This window comes from Balaenoptera ricei, chromosome 5 (genome assembly GCF_028023285.1).
Source record: "Balaenoptera ricei isolate mBalRic1 chromosome 5, mBalRic1.hap2, whole genome shotgun sequence".
Taxonomy (NCBI): domain Eukaryota; kingdom Metazoa; phylum Chordata; class Mammalia; order Artiodactyla; family Balaenopteridae; genus Balaenoptera; species Balaenoptera ricei.
Window position 1 is genome coordinate 77,391,764 of NC_082643.1, and position 20,839 is coordinate 77,412,602.

The 20,839-nt window shown below is 38.1% G+C and overlaps 1 protein-coding gene across 3 annotated transcripts in view; it reads right to left on the reverse strand.

Moving 5' to 3' along the window:
- The window catches only part of NSUN7 (NOP2/Sun RNA methyltransferase family member 7), a 67,201-nt gene that overhangs the window by 43,069 nt on the left and 3,293 nt on the right, over positions 1-20,839 (reverse strand). For 2 of the 3 annotated variants that reach the window (XM_059923157.1, XM_059923155.1), the window contains exons 3-7: positions 10,327-10,385; positions 9,503-9,633; positions 6,887-6,943; positions 1,012-1,164; positions 488-671 (exon numbers count right to left, since the gene is read on the reverse strand). In XM_059923157.1, the coding sequence (XP_059779140.1) occupies positions 488-671; positions 1,012-1,164; positions 6,887-6,943; positions 9,503-9,633; positions 10,327-10,385 (584 nt within the window). The remainder of the gene's footprint in view (positions 1-487; positions 672-1,011; positions 1,165-6,886; positions 6,944-9,502; positions 9,634-10,326; positions 10,386-20,839) is intronic. The other variant, XM_059923156.1, reaches the window with a different exon arrangement.

The window sequence follows — 20,839 nt, forward strand, 5'->3', positions numbered from 1 at the left end:
ATTCTCTTCCTGCATTGATAGCCATTTATATATACACATCTTACAAATCAAAGCTGTAGGAATATAGTAAAGAGATAATGGGAAAGTATTACACATTGCATTTTCAAATGCAGGATGGCACTAGCATCTTCCCCAGAAATGGAAAGAAGAAAAGGAATTATTGTGCCTTTTCTTGAATCCTCCCTTGGGAGAGAAAAATATAGCCTTTTAGCTGTAGGCAATAAGAGTTCCCCCATCTATGGTGTCTAGGAAGGAGAATATGTTCTTTACAATATGCCCACTTCACATGGGGCAAAGATGCCAAAGTATAAAATGAAAACGGATTGTAGGGGTATTAATTTTATTCAAGGTGAAAATTAGGCCTTATAAACCTCCTTGATAACCTATACAAAATATAGCCAATTTGTTAGGTTTTATTTTTAAGTGGAGGAATTCTCTGGGTGAGCAGGATTATTGAGAATCACAATGAAAGTAAGTGTTAGTTTACCTGAAATACAAGTTTATAATCTTTGAAAAGATCTATATTTAGAAGATCACTTTTAAGATGAGATGGAAAAATTAAGACATCATAGCAATGTTGATCCACAGCAAAGACTTTATTATCAATATGCAACACAGATTTGACTTTATTATAGCCTTTTTTCTTCAAACTATGATAAACTTCTTCAGGGCTGTAAATATATAACATTAGGTTTTAATTACAAATGTAATACATCAAAAGTGTATTTAACACTAGAATCTTTTTCTTACAATAAATAAAAATATCACTGCATATATTGCATCTAATGGAACTTATAATTTTAGCCAACAATAAGATGAAAAACAGAGACAAAAAAGTTAACACATTTATGTAATTACTTTCGGTAATCTGGTGATAAAATCCTGAACTAAACTATGATTCCCCAATCACTCCCCCAGATGAGCCCCCCATCCATTAAAAAGGTAATATTTCTTATCACATTATTTTGAAAGGCAAGTGACTTAAATAAAGAATTTGATTAGAAATCTTACCTGATTTTACAAGTATTTATCCAAGCATAAAGTGGCAAAGTGGAGGCCCTTAGTTCCTGGTTCCTAACTGTTTCTGGAAGAATGTGGTAAATTGAAAGGGCATCATGTTTGATTCGACATCTTGCCAATGCCGCAGCCAATTTTGTCTTAAAACTAGAAATAGAAAATCCATTCTTGGTAAGTACTGCATTGAAGACAAGACTATCAGTTTCCACTAGAAACATTAACAATTAGATTTAGAATTTTAACAAATACTTCTATAATTCTATTTCAAATTTTTGAAGTCTAAAACTAAAATTTGCCATATTTAAAAATGGAAATCCAATAATCCTGCTTCTTTTTTTCAGTTTTTGATGTCTCTGTATAGTTGTGTATCTCCTCAAATATTTAAAACAATTGCTGGCTGAGAGACAAATTTTATGTAGTGAAAAAGGTGTAGGATTTAGAGTCAGACAAACTTGAAGTTAAATTCAGGCTCTGTCACTTACTAGCTGTGTGACCTCAGGTGTGATACTGAATCGCTCATCAGCCTCAGTTTTCTCATCTGTAAAATGTGATCAGCTCACCTTGCAATTAATGTGGTGATTAATATCATGTGTGTAAAATACTTAGCACAGTGCCTAGCACATGGTAGGCACTCATTATAGGTCAGTTATTATGATCAGAGATGGCAACAGTGTACTCTTGATAAGATTAAGGAACTTTCATGAATCTGTATCAAGTCCTTCCCAGTTCTGACTATCCCATACCTCAAAGTTCCAAATAACAGAAAAGAAAAACAAGAACTGGTTAGCATAACCATGAAGACCCAATGATTTTTTTTTAATGTCATAGCCCAAATTTTTAATAAATGAGAATACAGGACTTACTCTTGACCTATATTCATAGCATTTTCACAATACGAATCTAATTGAACAATAAACCTCAAGGATAACCTTGAATGAGAAATGAGGAAGAGATGCCACAAGAAGTCAAGTTCCTTGAGAGTGGTGTATGTGGCTGCAGAAAGCTTAATAAGATAGAGATAGAGACAGAAAGCGAGAGCAGCGGGTGGAGGGGGAGGGAGAGAGGGAGGGAGGGAGGGAAACAGGGAGAGAGGATGAGAACACAGGGGCACTTGTGGGCGGGGGGTGGGGTGGGGGGGAGACGGAAGGGTTATCAAACATTAAGCCTTCTGGGGCTATCATAGAATTAGATTTGTGGGAACTTCCCTGGTGGCACAGTGGATAAGACTCCGCACTGCCAATGCAGGGGGCCCAGGTTCGATCTCTGGTCAGGGAACTAGGTCCTACATGCATGCCACAACTAAGAGTTCGCATGCCACAACTAAGGAGTCTGTGTGCTGCAACTAAGACCCAGTGCAACCAAATAAATAAATTAAATTAAATTTTAAAAAAGAATTAGATTTGTGTAGTGCTATGTCCTAATGTCATAGAGCTACAGCAAGGGACATTAAAAATAATTATATATTAATGCACATCGAAGAATAAATTAATATAAAGGGGATGAGTTACTGTTCTATATTATACACTGAGATGTTTCTGAGAACAGACTATTTTTGACTAAACAGTCTTTCCAAATACCTACATAGTTCGAATTTACCATAATAAATGCTACTGACAATTATTCAATCATTACATATAAAGGTCAGAGATAAGAAGCCTAGAAAAATGTATGTGTTGTGTATATACAGGGAGTATAGGGAGAAAAGATTTTCCAAAACCCAGATAGCAAACATTTTGGACTGTGAATTTTAATATAATTTAATCATATAAAAAGTAACTTGAAGTATATGTACAGTTATAAAGATTCTTATATAAACATACAGTATCAGATTGAGGACAAAGACCAAATCCAAATGCTATTAGGATAACCAGATATATCACTTCCATAAATAAAGTATCCTGTGATTACTAAAAAAACTTCCATAGCTTTAAGGTAGACTGCAGTGATTAAAATGGAAGCAAAAACAGCCTTTCCCAACATTCTTGATCCAGAACTCCATCTCCTGCTACAATTTGTGTTATGGCAGAGAGTTGCTTAATTATCTTTTTATCAGCATCCCTGTTATACATGTAGCCAGAGCTTTCTTTCTATATGTTAAATTGTAGTTATATAATTCCTAAGCTTAAATCTTAAATGAACCCATTAGCTACAGGCCAGAATCCAAACTCTTTATCATGACACACAAGGATATTAATAATCTAACCTGAACCAACTCTTCCTTTCTCAATTCTCACCACTCCCATCCATAAATCTACCTCTAGTCACACACTGAGCTATTTGCCACTCTTGCTTACATGCCACATCCATTCCCCTCTTTCTCTACTTCGCTGTTCCTCTGTCTCTCCAGCCAGTATGGTTTGCACTCTGCAATCAGATTACCTGGGTTCAGATTCTGGTTCCACTAATTACTAGCTATGTGACTTTACATAAGTTACTTAGCTTCTCTAAGCTCTAGGAATTAAGAAGTAGTATCTAACTTATAGAATGGTTGCAAAGATACTTTTGAATGTATTTAAAGTTAAGTTATTCAAGAAATAATAATGATTAATATGCTTTTTTTTTTTTTTTTTTTTTTGGCTGCGTCAGGTCTTAGTTGAGGCACACAGGATCTGCATTAAGGCATGCGGGATCTTTTGTTGCGGCGCGTGGGCTTCTAGTTGTGGCGTGTGGGTTTTCTCTTCTCTAGTTGTAGCGTGTGGGCTCCAGAGCGTGTGGGCTCTTTAGTTGTGGCGTGCGGGCTTAGTTGCCCCACGGTATGTGGGATCTTAGTTCCCCGACCAGGGATTGAACCCGTGTCCCCTGCAGTGGAAGGCGGATTCTTTACCACTGGACCACCAGGGAAGTCCAATATGCTTATTCTTTTATTACTAGTATTAATCAGGTACTGTTATCAGACCTGAGCTATAAAGATTAAAAGATAGTTTCTACCCTTAAGTAATTTACAATTAGGTGGTAAAACAGACATATAAACAAATAATTATAGCTCAACATGGTTAATGTTATAAGATACATAGATAAAGAAGAGAGTAAATGTACTGGAAGAAGAACAACATCAGCCTAAAGGGACTTCCAAGAGGAGAAACCTGAACTATTAAAGGAGGAGCAAGAATTTTCCAGACCACAAGAAGAGAAAAGACATACAGACAGAGGGCAGAGTACCGGAAAAAATGGAGATGTTAAACAGCAAAGCATATTTACAGCGCAATGTTTCCATTTAGAGCAGAAACCTACAGGTTTCTATTCTAAGCACCACTTCCCTTCTGGGAATAGAAACTTCCCCTCTTCCGAAAAATGTTCCTCTCCTCCCTCCATTCATATAATTTTCTTGGGAGGTGTTCCTAACTGACTCTGTCTCCTTGACTACAGTTGATTGGGAGAGGGTGAGCACTTGACCCAAACCACAGTCAAGAGAATTTTTGTGCGTAGCAACTGAGAGTCAAGCCAGTCTTTCTAGTTTTTGTGCTGTGTACAATGTAAAGCTCCTGAGTAGTCAGCAGCCAAGTTTCCCATTCTATGAACAGAAAAAAAGATCCAAGAATGAAGGAAAAGCACACAAAGAGGCAGAGACTAGAGTCGAAGAGAGTCCTGATGATACTTGAGCCACAGGATTTAGTTAGTAGAAGCATAGCCACATCAATGTCTTTCCTGCAAGTCTCATTGTTCAATTCTTCCGTGTGATACCTTATAATAAAATTTCTCTTTTGTCTAATCTAGTTTGAGTTGGAGTCCTGTGTGTTGTCAGAAAAGAATCCTACCTAATACAAAAAAGGTTTTACTCCTTTTTGGCTTCAAATTTTCAAAAATTTTATCTAACAATGAACAAAATATTTCAAGTTTTTTTGTTGTTGTTGGTTTGTTTTGCTTTCTGTTTTTGTTTTGTTTTGTTTTGCCCACACCACATGGCTTGTGGAATCTTAGTTCTCTGACCAGGGATTGAACCCAGGCCCTCCGCAGTGCAAGTGCCAAGTCCTGACCACTGGACTGCCAGGGAATTCCCAAAATATCTCAAGTTTTGGAGTGCCATTAGTAATGCCTAACACAAAAGAAATATGGTTCTGTTTAAATATAAATTGAATATTTTCTTAATGCCAAAGGATAATCTTCAGTGAATTGCTTGAATTTCCCATACAAATATAAAATCAGACATCATACTGACAACTGTTTCAGAATATTCACTAAGTAAGTGAAATAGGCTAAGAGTTTCCAAAGAAGGGGTGGAGAGAATATGAGAGACAAAAACCCATGAACAAGTGTTTAGGGAGCATTTCAGCAAAAGAGAAACCCTGGAGCATTATGTGAATGAGAAAACTGAGGAATAGAAGAAAAGGGATATATCCAAGCAAATGTGATTTATTGCAAAAATCCATGGTGGTTTTAACATTCATAAATCATTCAATGTGAATTACCTTACCACATTAATAGAATAAAGGAGAAAAAAATGATCATTTCAGATGCTCATCCCAAAACTCTGATCTCTGTTTTCTTAATTTAGTAAGACTACAGTTTTCCTCTTGAGATCTCCTTCCTGCACTGCAGTTGGAAAGTACCTGTAGGCATATAGCCAGGACTATTCTAGGGCTCACCTCATTTGTTTTCATTCTCTCAAGGATCAAAATTCTGTGCTGCTTTTTGTCTAATGTCCAAAATCTTTGCCTCATATATTTTGTCCATCTAGTTGTTTACAGGAGGACTATAGTTTGATCCTGGATACTCTGTCATGACTATATAATCACTTTTTTAAAATATCACTTTACCTGCCATGTGGAACAGATTGTGAAAAAGTAAGAGTTACAGGCAGGGAAGGAGGACTACTATTGCAGTAGTCCAAGTGACACATTATAGTGACTTGGATTTGGACAGTAGGAGTGGAAATGGAAACAAGTAGACACATTCAGCATGTTTTCCAATTGCAGTTACAGAACTCGATATATTAGGTGTGGTATGGGCACCGGGGAAGGGAGGAAAGAGGAATCAAGGATGATATCTAAGAAGCTGGTGGTGCCTTAATTGTAATGGGGAAGGTTTCAGGACAGTTTTGGGTGGTTTGGGAGGATGGACTACTAAGTTTTTCCTCTCCTTCTGCCTCTCTACTCTTTCACTGCCCATTCTCCAATTCTGCCTCACCAAAGCCCAACAAATTATTTGGCAGAATCAGATTCTTGGGCTAGTGTAAGGCAGGGGGGAGTAAGAAAGGAAGAAGCTGTGGTCTCCTTTTATTTAACCCAGTCACATAGTATTTAAAATATAGTTGCATTTTGTACAAGGAATGAGTTCTTAAAGACCTTGCATATGTCAAAAATGATAATAGGTGTCATCTTGGATTATATCTCTAAAGCTATGAACAAATGAATAAAAAGAACAAGTTGGACTAATAAGAACCTGCTGTATAAAAAAATAAAATAAAATTCAAAAAAAGATACAAGTTGGTATATAGAGCAATAAAACACAAGGATCTCTGGAAGAGACAATAACAACAAAGATCAAACACAATTTTCATAAGGAGGAAATAATTCTCATTCAATTTCTTGCTAAATAATTACTTCTATCACCTCTTAAAATTAGTCTTCGTCTTCTTGGTAGAAACATAACTAAAGTATACTTCAAGCTTACAATGATTCTATTTCCCTGGGGACAACAGTGCCCAGCCCCAAGCCACAGATGATCTACAGAGGTTGGCCGCTACCATTCTGTCTCAGTTCAGAATTCTGCTCCATTGGCTATGGGGGATTGGCCCAGGGGAATGCACCTGACCTACATGGAGCCAATCAAATTCCCAGGGGAAGGATTATAATTTAGAATTGGGGTTAGAGACAATAAGTTAGTCTAAGTGAAGAAACTAACATACAACTGTAACAAGTAAGCTCAAGACCTGGAGTGCAATAGTAGGGCTTTCTCCATGTAGACTAGAGAAGCAGAGAAGGCAGATCTGCAGAGAAAAAAAGAATGAAGCAGATATTAAGAAAGAAGCAGAGTTAAAAAGATAAAGAGACAAAGAAGCAGAGGTAAAGAAGGTCCTGACATCTTTCCAGTTCCTGCTTTCACCCTATTCCTGAGTCTCTGAGTTGCATGAGACATTCCAATATCTTTTTTTATTTAATTTAATTAATTTATTTATTTATTTATGGCTGTGTGGGGTCTTCGTTTCTGTGCAAGGGCTTTCTCTAGTTGCGGCAAGTGGGGGCCACTCTTCATCACGGTGCGCGGGCCTCTCACTATCGCGGCCTCTCGTTGCGGAGCACGGGCTCCAGACGCACAGGCTCAGTAGCTGTGGCTCACGGGCCCAGTTACTCCGCGGCATGTGGGATCTTCCCAGACCAGGGCTCGAACCCGTGTCCCCTGCATTGGCAGGCAGATTCTCAACCACTGCGCCACCAGGGAAGCCCTCCAATATCTTTATAAGAACATTTTCCATTTTGCTCAGGCTAACTGAAGATGGCTTCTATTACTTGAAAGCTGAGACGCCTGATTAAAACCCTTTAGTGTTATCTTTATACATGTATTTTCTCAGCATTATCTTTATCATTATACATGTATTTTTTCAGTGTTATCTTTATATAAGTATACTGCACTACTGTTCTCTGCAATTCAATCACTAAATACACGCATTTCTCCTATAGCATATTATGAATTGAGTATAGCATGAATTGGGTATGAAATAACTTATTAATGTGGGAATAAGACCTGCATTACATGAAGCTCTATTGGTTTGGGTAGGGGGAAAAACTGCACTGACAGTTTCTTGCACTGACAAGAATGGAACCAGATGTGTGTCAAGGCAGGAGGTAGCATGGTATGTATTACGGGGAAAGGGAAATATCTGGAGAATCAGGAACCTTAGACAGTAATATCTTCTGGTTCCTCTGGCCTCCTGAGCCATGGCCTTTGCTTGTCCTATTTCCTGCCTGGCTTGCTAACATTCTCAGCTAAAAATCTGCTGCTCATGAAACCACAGTCTGGTCTTTCTTACTTGGTTGGAGCCCTGTGGCTTTCCTAACCTCAGCTCCCATTATGCTCACTGAGACTAAGTTGAGACTTCCATGAACATCTCCTGAGTCCTGACTAAGTCAAACAGAAACTGAGAGCAGCTCAGGAAAGCTGAAACTCAGAGCCTGTCCCACAGCATACTGTCCCACCAACCTTTCTCTGATGTGTCTGCACCCATCGTGGGTGCCCATCCTCAGAGGCAGGTTGCCCGGTACTGGTATGGGGGGTGAAGTAGTTGCCCAGAAATCTCTGCAGTAATCAGGGGCAAGATCCTTACTTATCTAACACAGAGGGTACATACATCTGATTGCTTTTGCTTTCCTCCATCTCTAAATTTCTCATGGCTACAAGTGACATGAGATATGACTATGTCATATCTTTCATCTTCTAGAGTACTTTAGCCACCACTCACTATCTTAAGTGGAAGGAGTAGTAGCATATAAATGGTTAAATCCTGGGCTCTAGAGTCAGCATTCCTGAACGTGTATTCTGGCTACTCCCGTTTTCTAGCTCTATGGCATTAGGCAGGGTCCTTTAACATGTCTGTGCCTCAGTTTTCCCATGTGTAAAAATACAGGTTGGTAACAATATCTACCTCAAAGAGTTGTTATGTAAAGAGTTTCTTATAACAGTGATTGATACATATTAAGTGTTCAAAAAAGGTAAGTTATTACTATATTACGTGAGTCCTCTAGTCTCAACCTTCAATACTGTAAGTGAAACTGCTTGAGTTTCCCATAATAATATAAAATGAGATATGACAACTGTTTCAGATTATTCACCTGGTAAAAATCTTCCTACAAGATTGCTGTTGTTGCTATATTGTGCTTTCTATTAAGGTTCAATGATATAATAACAAAAGCCCTAACAACAGTAGCATTTAACACTGATTGACCATCTACTAAGTGTCTGACTCTAAGCTCAGCATTTTATATGCATTAGTTTAATTACTTCTCCCAACGACCTTTTTAGGTAGATGCTATTATTATCCCCATACTAGGTTTCTGCTGATATTTAGGATAAAAGGAAAACAAATTTAAAACATGTTAGTTTTGTTCTTAACTACTAACATGAAGTTGTAGATTTTTTTTTTCAACTTGGAAGAGTGATAGGTTCTTATCTACTGTTGGAATTTTCTTGTTTGATACATGTTAGATTTTTTTTAAAGAGCTATAAACAAAGCCAGGTAAACAAATAATAGCTGTTTCAAAGGAAGTGTAACTTAAGTACGTGCTAAAAATTGTCAGGAATTTTTCATCATTTTCCAAATACTCACAAGTTGGATCTTACAATTCAAGCTTTGAAAAACAACTTGAATTTAAGCAGAATATTTACCCTGTTCTAGATTTGTTTGTAAAGGAACTCAAGAAACTTATGAACTTTTATATTTTTTCTCTATAAAATTTTAACATTTATCTACACATCATATTGTATACAATTTCACCAGTGAAAATACCAATAATGATTTCATATAAAACATTGTTTTCACCTTTACAATTACCTGTTAAGAAGGTTCTCTACTTCTAGAACTTCCGCTATAGACTCTTCATTATCAGAAAGGAGACGAGCTTGAAATTTTCTATCTTGGAAATCATACAGCATCACAATGATAAGACTGTTCAAATGATCTGGCTACCAAGGGGAAACACACATAAAGAAAAGCATACAAACAATATCTAATAGCAATATTTTCCATTCCATTGTTTTTCATAAGAGAGCAGTCATAAAAATATGACTATTTTTACATAGTCTGGTTGAATTGGGAGATAGAAGAGGACTGCAAAGGGACTTCCCTGGTAGCACAGTGGTTAAGAATCCGCCTGCCAATGCAGGGGACACAGGTTGAGACTTGGTCCGGGAAGATCCCACATGCCGCGGAGCAACTAAGCCCATGCACCACAACTGCTAAAGCCCGCACTCCTAGAGCCCGTGCTCCACAACAAGAGAAGCCACCGCAATGAGAAGCCCACGCACCGCAACGAAGAGTAGTCCCTGCTCACCACAACTAGAGAAAGCCCGTGCACAGCAACGAAGACCCAACACAGCCAAAAATAAATAAATAAATACATACATACATAAATAAAAGAGGGACTGCAAACTAGAAAAAAAATCCAATAAAAAATAAACCTTTCAAAAAGGACAATTTTTGGCAGATTCATCAAAATGAAAGGAGTAGGATTAGAAGCCTTAGAAGTATGAGAGTTAAGGATGTGTTTTGAAGAAGTCTCAGCATTAAACAAACTAGTTATTTAAATCTGAAGGCTTTTTAGTACTTTCTAAATAACAACCACGAGACAGGTAATTATATAAAAGTTATACACTTACTATTGTGGTGCTTGGGAAGATACAGCTGTCTATTAATATAGTTTCCAAAATATCTTGAACTACAAGACAAGGAAAATGTCTGTTACTGAAAATTCCAACGCTGAAAATGAAAACCTTGGAATCAAAATACACTTTGGACAAGGCTATAAAATACTTTCACTTTCATATCTAAAACATACCTAATTCTTGATAAAGACTCAAATTACAATGACATGATGAAATATTTGTAATCTTTATGAATCCTGGACCCCTGTGACTCAGGCTCCACATGGAATCACAGTCAAAGGAGCATTATCTGAATAGCTAAAGTAGTAATAAAGGAATTCCAACCTTTAATTTATATCGCTTGAAAAACATTAAAGAGGATCTAATTTATAATGTCTTATCCTCTTTATGTTGGATATTGTTGGATTCAATTTGCTAATATTTTATTATACAGGGCACATGAGTGCTCTTTTTGTTATAACGACTTAACTATATATATATATATATATCTCACATAACAAATGCTTTAATAAACATAGATTTTTGTTCTATGTTTATGTTCATGAAGGATATTGGTCTATAATTTTCTTTTCATAATATCTTTGTCAATGTTGGTATCAGGGTTTAAACTCTGGAAGAGTTTGTGTTTAATTGGTGTTATTTCTTACTTAAATATTTGGTAGAACTCACTAGTGATGACATTGATAAGATGACATTTAATCTAAGTCCCAAATGACAAGGAGTTAGCCATGTAAAGATCCGGAAGAAGAGAGCATTCCAGGCAGAGGGGTAATTGCAGAGGTACTAAATGAAAACACATGAACACATTTTAAAACCTCCACAGGGCACAGGAATGTTCTTTTGTTATAACTACTTAACTATATATATCATATAACAAATGCTTTAATCAGTTAACAGGAAGCTAAGACAGCTTCAATTCATTCAACATTTATGGAACACCTCCTATATACACAATACACACTAAATTTCAGTTTTTATCTGGGGGATGGGAAAACTAAAAAGAATTGACAAACTTGGGAGCACAGACTCCAATTTTCATAGGAAATCTTTCAGGTATCATTACCCATATTTTAGCCACCAATTGTGGCTGTATTGTACAAGGCAATATCCCCATTTCACTTACAAGGAAAATGAAGTTTACAGTTTCACACCCTTAGTACTCGCAAACCAATTCCTATCTACTTCACAGTTTCTCAGCATGAGTCCCAATTTTTGTCAGAGAAAATATACTCGTCATAAGAATGAAGGACTTCTAAGATAGCACACCTGCACAGGCTGTAGAACTTTGAGCAATGGAGTTGCTGGACTCCTAAAAATAGGAGCAGTAGAATGAAGGAAAAGAAGACAGAACATGATTTTGCCAACACTGCATTTTTTTCCTAGGGCTCTTGTCAAAACTGACAATCTCTGGGCTGTCTCTAATACTGTGCAGAATGCATTGCCTTTATATATCTATAGTTTACAGAACATTCTCACATAGCAATATCAACATTAATTATGTATACTCAAGATAGTGCTTTCTATGTGCTAGACACTGTTCTAAACGCTTTCTATATATTAATTCATTTAACCCTCACAACAACCCTATGAATTAGGTACCTTCATTATCCCATTTTATAGAGTAGGAAATGAGGCACTGACTGGTTAAGCAGTATTTTCATAGTCACACAGCAAGAGTCAGATCAGGGACTCAAACCCGGGCAGTCCGGCCCCAAGTGCACGCTCCTCACCACATTATGCTGCCTATCGTCTACTCACTCTTACAACAAACCATACTGGCTAAATAAAACACACTGCTAATGACTGATGTGGGTTATCAGGACTTATTTGAAGATGGCAAACCTTACCTATCCTAGTTCAGCACAATAGCTCCAATTATCCCCAGTGCCCCACTAATTAAAGCCTCTTCTCTTTAGTCTGTTGAAGGGAACTCTTAATCCTCATTCCTCATGTTTCCAATGCAGAAGGCCTTCCCTAGAGAAACACCCTTGGACTCTCTCCCTACCCCTTAGTCATCACTCCATGTGAAAAGAAAATTGAGCTTATTTAATTAGTGAATTTGGAAGAATGAACAGGGGCATATATCACTCCCTCCCCCTTCCAGTCTTTTTCTGCCAGTGTTTCTGCAGGAGGTGGGCATGCATTGCAGACTGCTCTTTGCCATGCGTCTTGCATGAGTTGGGTGGAGGGATCTGCAATTCTTCAGCTGTGTCTGGATTAGATGGGAAGTTCTAATTCAGGAATAAAGTATTTGCAAGTCTGCTTGACTGAAGATCTAAAGCCGTATCCCCGGACATCTTTTTTTTTTTTCTCTCCATGGGTTCCAAACTCAAGTGTAAAAGGAGGAGTGCTATTTATTGGACCCCTAAAACTCACACAGTCTGTCTGATCATCCCTCCTGTTCTGGAAGAAAGATGGAAGATATTTCTTCTTTTGACTCTCCCCTATGTTCTCCTTCTCTATTTTTATTGTGTTCATAGAGTTTCCTTCAAATGATCCACTTTATATGATTCACTTCTAGAACTTTCATTTCAAGGATGCCAAGGCTGAGGGGGATCAAGAAGGTGGAGTAGGAAGATGTGGAGCTCACCTCTCCCCATAAACAGTTCAAAATTACTTCTACATGTGGAAAAATTTTCAGGGAAAACTAACTGGAAACTGTCCGGAGAACCAAGGCAGCAAGAAACAGCTCCACGTAACCAGGCAGGGACAGAAAAAAAAAAAAAAGCATCATGTTGGGAACTGAGCCCCCGGGAGGGACCTCTGTAAGGAAGAGAAGGTCCACACAGGTGGACCCTCGCCCGGGGGAGTAAGCAGGTCGAACCACAATCTGGGCATACCAGTCCTGGGGTCCCGAGCAGAGGAGACAGGCCCCCTTGTCTGCTGAGAAGTCCACTGGGACAGACAGAGGGCTGGAGAAGCCTAGGCTCTACTTGTGAGGAGTGACCACATGCTGGCTTGCTGACAACCAGGGCAAAGAGAGCCTTGCACTGGCAACTGCCGCCTTGCCCCACTTCCCAATCCAAAGGGGCGAACACCCTGGCCCCATTCAGTCCACACCACAGCCTGGCATGAAATCTGGGCAGAGACTCAGTGTAGCTGCATAGAGACAAACTGGGGCACCTGGGTTGTGATCCGGGTGGAGCTGCAGAGGCCACTGTCAGCATGCATGTGAGGCAGCACCACAGGAGCCTGCAGTGGCCAAGTGCTGAATCTTGGGCATATAGGCCCTAGGAGAGAACTCAATCTAGCTACCGCAGAGATAGCTGGGAGGTCCTGGGGCGTGGTCTGGGTGGAATGGTGACAACCACTGTCAACAAGCTCAGGAGTAGCAGTGGTTAGTCTCCTAGCAAGAATACCCCAGTCTGCCCACACCACACCGCAGCTCAGCGCTAGATATAGGGCAGACAGGTCCTGGGAGTCTGCCACAGAGGCAGCCCAGACCTCAGGCAGCAGCACAGCCACCTCAATTCCTGCAGTCACAACACCCCAACCCTCAGCCCCAGCCTACTCCACACCATAGCCTTTACCTAGATCTGAGACAAACACAACAGAGAAAAGGACACAACCCTGGGCTGCTTCTGAGTGGAACTATGGATGCCTACACAGGCAGCACATAGGTGCTCTGTGACCGTGTGGGCGTCACTTGCTTCAGAAATCACCTCTTTTGGGGCACAGCATGTACTCAAGGGCAATGGAGTCCGATTGAACCCAACCCTCAAGCCTTCTACCCCAACAACTGGGGAGCAGACCCTGCCCCTGACAGGGCAGTGACAGCCACGGAGCAGAGAGAAAGCCCTGCCTCACATCCAGTACAGGCTCTGGACACCAGAATACCAGCCACACTCCCATCAAGGGGATAATGGCCAGCACACCCTGAGGAAAGGTGTGGCTGAAGTCCATACCAAAACCAGCCACTGCGCCAAAAACACTGGACACACACAATCTACGCAGGGACACTCCCACATAAAAACACCCTTCAAGACCACCGTAGATAACTGTTCCTCTTAAATTCATAGAGACAGAGAAAGTCAAGTAAAATAAAAAGGCAGAGGAACTACTCCCAATTAAAAGAACAAGAGAAATCCCCTGAAAGAACAAATAATAAAGCAGAGCTCACTAGTCTACTAGACCCTGAGTTCAAAAAGGAGATAATAAAAATTCTAACTGAATTAAGAAAGAGTATCGATAGAAATGCACATCACTCTAATGAGGAACTAGAAGCTATAAAGATGAAACAATCAAAAATAGACAATTCAATTGCTGAGATTAAAAACCAATCTAGAAGCAATGAAGAGCAGACTAAATGCCACAGAAGAATGAATAAGTGACCTGGAAGAGAGCATAATGGAAAACACTAAATCAGAAGAGCAGACAGAAAGACAATGAAAAAAAAAATGATAGCAACATACGAGATTTATGAGATAATACAAAACGTGTCAACTGATGCATAATAGGTGTTCCAGAAGGGAAAGAGAAAGAGAATTGAAAGTGTAGTTGAAGAAATTATGGCTGAAAACTTCCCAAACCTAAACAAGGAAACAGATATCAGGTACAGGAAGCACAGAAGGTCCCAAACAAGATGAACCCAAAGAGACCCACACCAAGACATATCATAATTAAAATGACAAATTTATTTTATTTTATTTTATTTGGCCACACCACACAGCTTGCAGGATCTCAGTTCCCTGACCAGGGATCAAACCCAGGCCACAGCAGTGAAAGTGCCACGTCCTAACCACTGGACCACCAGGGAATTCCCTAAAATGACAAATTTTAAAAAAAGAAAGGATTCTAAAGGCAGCAAGAGAAAAACAGAGTCAGTTACAAGGGAACCCCCATATGGCTATCAGCAGATTTCTCTGCAGAAAACTTCACAGTCCAGAAAGGAGTGGCATTATATATTCAAAGTCCTGAAAAGGAAAACCTGCAACCTAGGATACTCTACCCAGCAAGATTATCATTTAGAACAGAAGAAGAGAAAAAATTTCTTAGACAAGCAAAAACTAAAAGAACTCAGCAATATTAAACCTACCCTAAAAGAAATATTGAAGGATATTCTCTAAATAGAAAAGAAGCAAGAAACTATAGGAAAGGGAAAATCACAATAGGAAAGGCAAATATATAAAAGGATTGAAGATCACTTAAGTCAGTACACAGATTAAAAAACAATCAAAAAATTGTAAAAGCAATTATAACTACAACTAACAGAAAAAAGATTTGCATGAAGATGTAAAATAGGACAGCAAAATCACAAAATGCGGGTGAGGGGAGTATAAAAATATAGATCGTTTAGAATGTGTTTGAAGTTGAATGACTATCAGTTTAAAGCCAGTAGACACAGCTGTGAGTTAACATACTTGAACTCCATGGTAACCACAAATTTAAAATATACAGTAGTTTCACAAGAACCAAAAAGAAAGTAACTCAAGCATACTACAAAAGCAAATTATCAAACCACAAAAGGAAAAACAAAAAGAAGAAATAAAGAACTATAAAAACAACTGAAAAACAAGGATTAAATGGCAATAAGTACATACCTATCAATAATTACCTTAAATGTCAATGGACTAAATGCTCCAATCAAAAGACACAGCATGGCAGATTGGATGAAGAAACAAAAACAAAAACAAGAACCTGTAGTGTGCTGCCTACAAGAGACTTCCTTCAGGGTGAAAGACACACAGACTGAAAGTGAGGGGATCAAAATAGACAGTTCATGCGAATGGAAACACAAAGAAAGTGGGGGTAGCAATATTCACATCAGACAAAATAGACTTTAAAACAAAGTCCATAAAGAAAGACAAAGAAGGGCATTATATAATGATAAGGAGATCAATACAAGAAGATAATATGCTCATTAACATATAATCCTCCAATACAGCAGCACCTAAACATATAAAAGAAACACTAACAGACATAAAGGGAGAAACTGACAATAGTAGCCAACCTTAACACCCCTTTGACATCAATGGACAGATCATCCAGACAAAAAATCAGTAAGGCAACAGAGGTTCTAAATGACACAATCAGTTGAACTTAATTGATATCTACAGAACACTACATCCAAAAAAACCCAAAATATAGATTCTTTTCAAGGGCACGTGGAATGTTCTCTAGGACAGACCACATACTAGGTCATAAAACAAGCCTCAACAAATTTAAAAGGATAGAAATTATTTGCAGCATCTTATCTGACCACAACAGTATGAAACCAGAAATCAACCACAGAAAGAAAAACAGGAAAAGAATGAACACATGGAGACTAAACAACATGCTACTACGAAACGAACGGGTCAACAATGAAATCAAAGAAGAAATCAGGAAATGCCTCAAGACAAGTGAAAATGAAAACACAACCTTACAAAATCTATGGGATGCTGCCAAAGCAGATCTAAGAGGCACATTCACAGTGAACCAGGCCTTTCTCAAGATACAAGAAAAATCTCAAATAAACAACCTAACCAACCACATAAAAGAATTAGAAAAAGAAGAACAAACAAAACCTAAAGTCATCAGAAGGAAGGAAATAATAAAGATCAGAAAAGAAATAAATAGAGATCAAGAAAACAACAGAGGGACCTCCCTGGTGGCACAGTGGTTAAGAATCTGCCTGCCGGTGCAGGGGCATGGGTTTGATTCCTGGTCCGGGAAGATCCCACATGCCGCAGAGCAACTAAGCCCGTGCGCCACAACTACTGAAGCCTGCGTGACCTACAGCCTGCATGCCACAACTACTGAGCCCACATGCTGCAACTACTGAAACCCATGTGCTCTAGGGCCCACATGCCGCAAGTACTGAGCCCGCGTGTGCAACTACTGAAGCCCGTGCTCCTAGAGCCCTTGCTCCGCAACAAGAGATGCCACCGCAATGAGAAGCCCGTGCACCACAACAAAGAGTAGCCCCTGCTCACTGCAACTAGAGAAAGCCCATGCGCAACAACAAAGACCCAACACAGCCAAAAATAAATTTTAAAAAATAATAAAATAAAAAAATAAAATAAAGTAAAATAGAAAACAACAGAAAAGTTCAATAAAACCAAGAGCTGTTTTTTGGAGAAAGATAAACAAATTCAACAAACCTCTAGCCAGGTTCAACATGAAGAAAAGAGAGAAAACCCAAATAAACAAAATAAGAAATGAAAGAGGAGAAGTAACAGCTGATACAGAAATACAAAAAAATCATAAGAGAATACTATGAACAGTTATATGCCAACAAACTGGACAACCTAGAAGAAATGGACAGTTTCTAAAAACATAAGACTTGCGAGAACTGAGTCCAGAAGAAACAGATAATTTGAACAGAACAATCACCAGACGTGAAATAGAATCTGTAATTTACAAGAAAACTCCCTGCAAACAAAAGTCCAGGATCAGACGGCTTCACTGGGGAATTCTACCAAACATACAATGAAGAAATTATACTGATCCTTCTCAAAATATTCCAAAAAATTGAAGAGAAGGGAACACTGTGAAATTCATTCTATGAAGCCACCATCACTCTGATATCAAAACCAGACAAAAACACTACAAAGAAAAGGCAATTATAGGCCAATATCTTTAATGAATACAGATGCAGAAATCTTCAAAAAAATATTAGCAAACTGAATACAACAATACATAAAAAGGATCATACATCATGACCAAGTGGGATTCATTCCAGGGTCGTAAGGATGGTTCAACATATGCAAATCAATCAGTGTGATATACCACATTAACAAAAGGAAAGACAAAACCACAAGATCATCTCAAAAGATGCAGGAAAGCATCTCATAAAATTCGGCATTATTCCTAATAAAAACTCTCACCAAAGTGGGTATAGAGGGAACATATCTCAACATAATAAAAGCCATTTATGACAAACCCACAGCCAACATAATACTCAAGAGTGAAAAGCTGAATGCCTTCCCACTAAATTCTGGAACAAGAAAAGGATGCCCACCCTCACCACTTCTACTCAACATAGTACTGGAAGTCCTAGCCCCAGCAATCAGATAAGAAAAAGAAATAAAAGGTATCCAAATTGGAAGGGAAGAGGTAAAACTTATACTATTTGGAGATGACATGATACTCTATATAGAGAATCCTAAAGTTCTCACACAAGAACTATTAGAACTAATAAATGAATTCAGCAAGGTAGCAGGATACAAGATTAATATACAAAAATCTGTTGCATTTCTTTACACTAACAATGAAAGAGAAAATTTTAAAAGTTATATCGTTTATTGCATAAAAAAAAAAAAAAAAACCCTAGGAATAAACTTAACCAAGGAGGTGAAAGACCTATACACTGAAAATTATAAAACACTGATAAAGGAAATTGAAGATGATTCAAAAAAATGGAAAGGTAGTCCATGCTCTTTGACTGGAAGAATTAATATTGCTAAAGTGAAGCACTCTACAGATTTAATGCAATCACTATCAAAATACCCATGACATTTTTCAAGAACTAGAACAAACAATCCTAAAATGGATATGGAACCACAAAAGGCCCAGAACTGCCAAAGCAATCCTAAGGCAAAAGAACAAAGCTGGAGGTATAACCCTTCCAGACTTTAGACTATACTACAAAGCTACAGTAATCAAAACAGTGTGGTACTGGCACAAAAACAGACATATAGATCAATGGAACAGTATAGAGAACCCAGAAATAAATCCACATACCTATGGTCAACTAATCTATGACAAAGGAGGCAAGAATATACAATGGAGAAAAGACAGCCTCTTCAGCAAGTGGTGTTGGGAAAACTGGACAGCTACCTGTATCAATGAAATTACAACACTCCCTCACACCATCCATAAAAATAAGTTTGAAATGGCTTATATTACTAAATATAAGACATAACACCATAAAACTCCTAGAAGAGAACATAGGCAAAACATTCTTGGACATAAATCGTAGCAATATTTTCTTAGGTCAGTCTCCCAAGGCAATAGAAAAAAAAGCAAAAATAAATAAATGGGATCTAATCAAACTTAAAAGCTTTGAAACAGCAAAGGAAACCATCCGCAAAACAAAAAGACAACCTATGGAATGGGAGAAAATATTTGTAAACAATGCTACCAACAAGGGCTTCATATTCAAAATATACAAATAGCTCATATAACTCAGTACCAAAAAAACAAACAATCCAATCAAAAAGTGGGCAGAAGACCTAAATAGACATTTCTCCAAAAAAGACATACAGATAGCCAACAGGCACACGAAAAGACGCTCAACATCACTGATTATTACAGAAATGCAAATCAAAACCACAGCGAGGTATCACCTCACACCAGTCAGAATGACTATCATCAAAAAGTCTACACATAATAAATGCTGGAGAGGATGTGGAGAAAAGGGAACCCTTGTACACTATTGGTGGGAATGTATATTGTTGTAGCCACTATGGAAAACAATATGCAGGTTCCTTAATAAAACAAAAAATAGATCCATATCATCCAGCAATCCCACTCCTGGGTATATATCCAGAAAAGATGAAAACTCTAATTCAAAAAGATACACGTACTCCAATGTTCATAGCAGCACTATTTATAATAGCCAAGACATGGAAACAACCCAAGTGCCCATCAACAGATGACTGGCTTAAGATGCGGTATATATATATACAATGGGATGTTACTCAGCCATTAAAAAAAGAATGAAATATTGCCATTTGCAGCAACATGGATGGACCTATAGAACACTGTACTTAGTGAAGTTAAGTCAGACAGAAAAAGACAAATACTATCTGATATCACTTATACGTGGAATCTAAAAACAATACAAATGAATCTATATATAAAACAGAAACAGACTCACAGACATAGAAAACAAACTTATGATTACTAAAGGGAAAACGGGGAAAAGGAGGGACAAATTAGGAGTATGGGATTAACAGGTACAAACTACTATGCATAAAATAGATAAGCAACAAAGATTTACTGTATAGCATAGGAAACTATATTCAATATCTTGTAATAACCTGTAATGGTATATAATCTGAAAAAAAAATAACTGAATCACTTAGCTGTAACCTGAAACTAACAGAATATTGTAAATCAACTATACTTCAGTTAAAAAAAAAAGAATGCCAAGGCCCTCTTATAATTATAAATATAGGTACATGGGGTTTTTGTATCTGTGGAAGGAGGGAAACTTGACAACCTTCATAGATGTTGTCATACATTGTTGCTGGGAGAATTACGCACCGTCTGTAAGACTCCTTTGAGAAAGGACAATAGAAAGCTGTACCTGGTCTCTTCTGGACTTTGTCCTGTGTATATTTTTCCAGTGCTGATCTTAATCTTTATCCTTTCATTGTAATAAACTGTAACCATGAGTATAACAGCTTTACTGAGTTCTGTAAATCCTTCTAGTGAATCATGGAACCTGAGGGTGGTCTTGGGGATCCCTGACTACACATACTTATTCCCAAAGCCATAACCAGACCATATATGAAGTATTTGCTAGGTTTTTCACTGACAGGTTACATGATTTTGAAATGACTAAGTTAATGCCACAGCC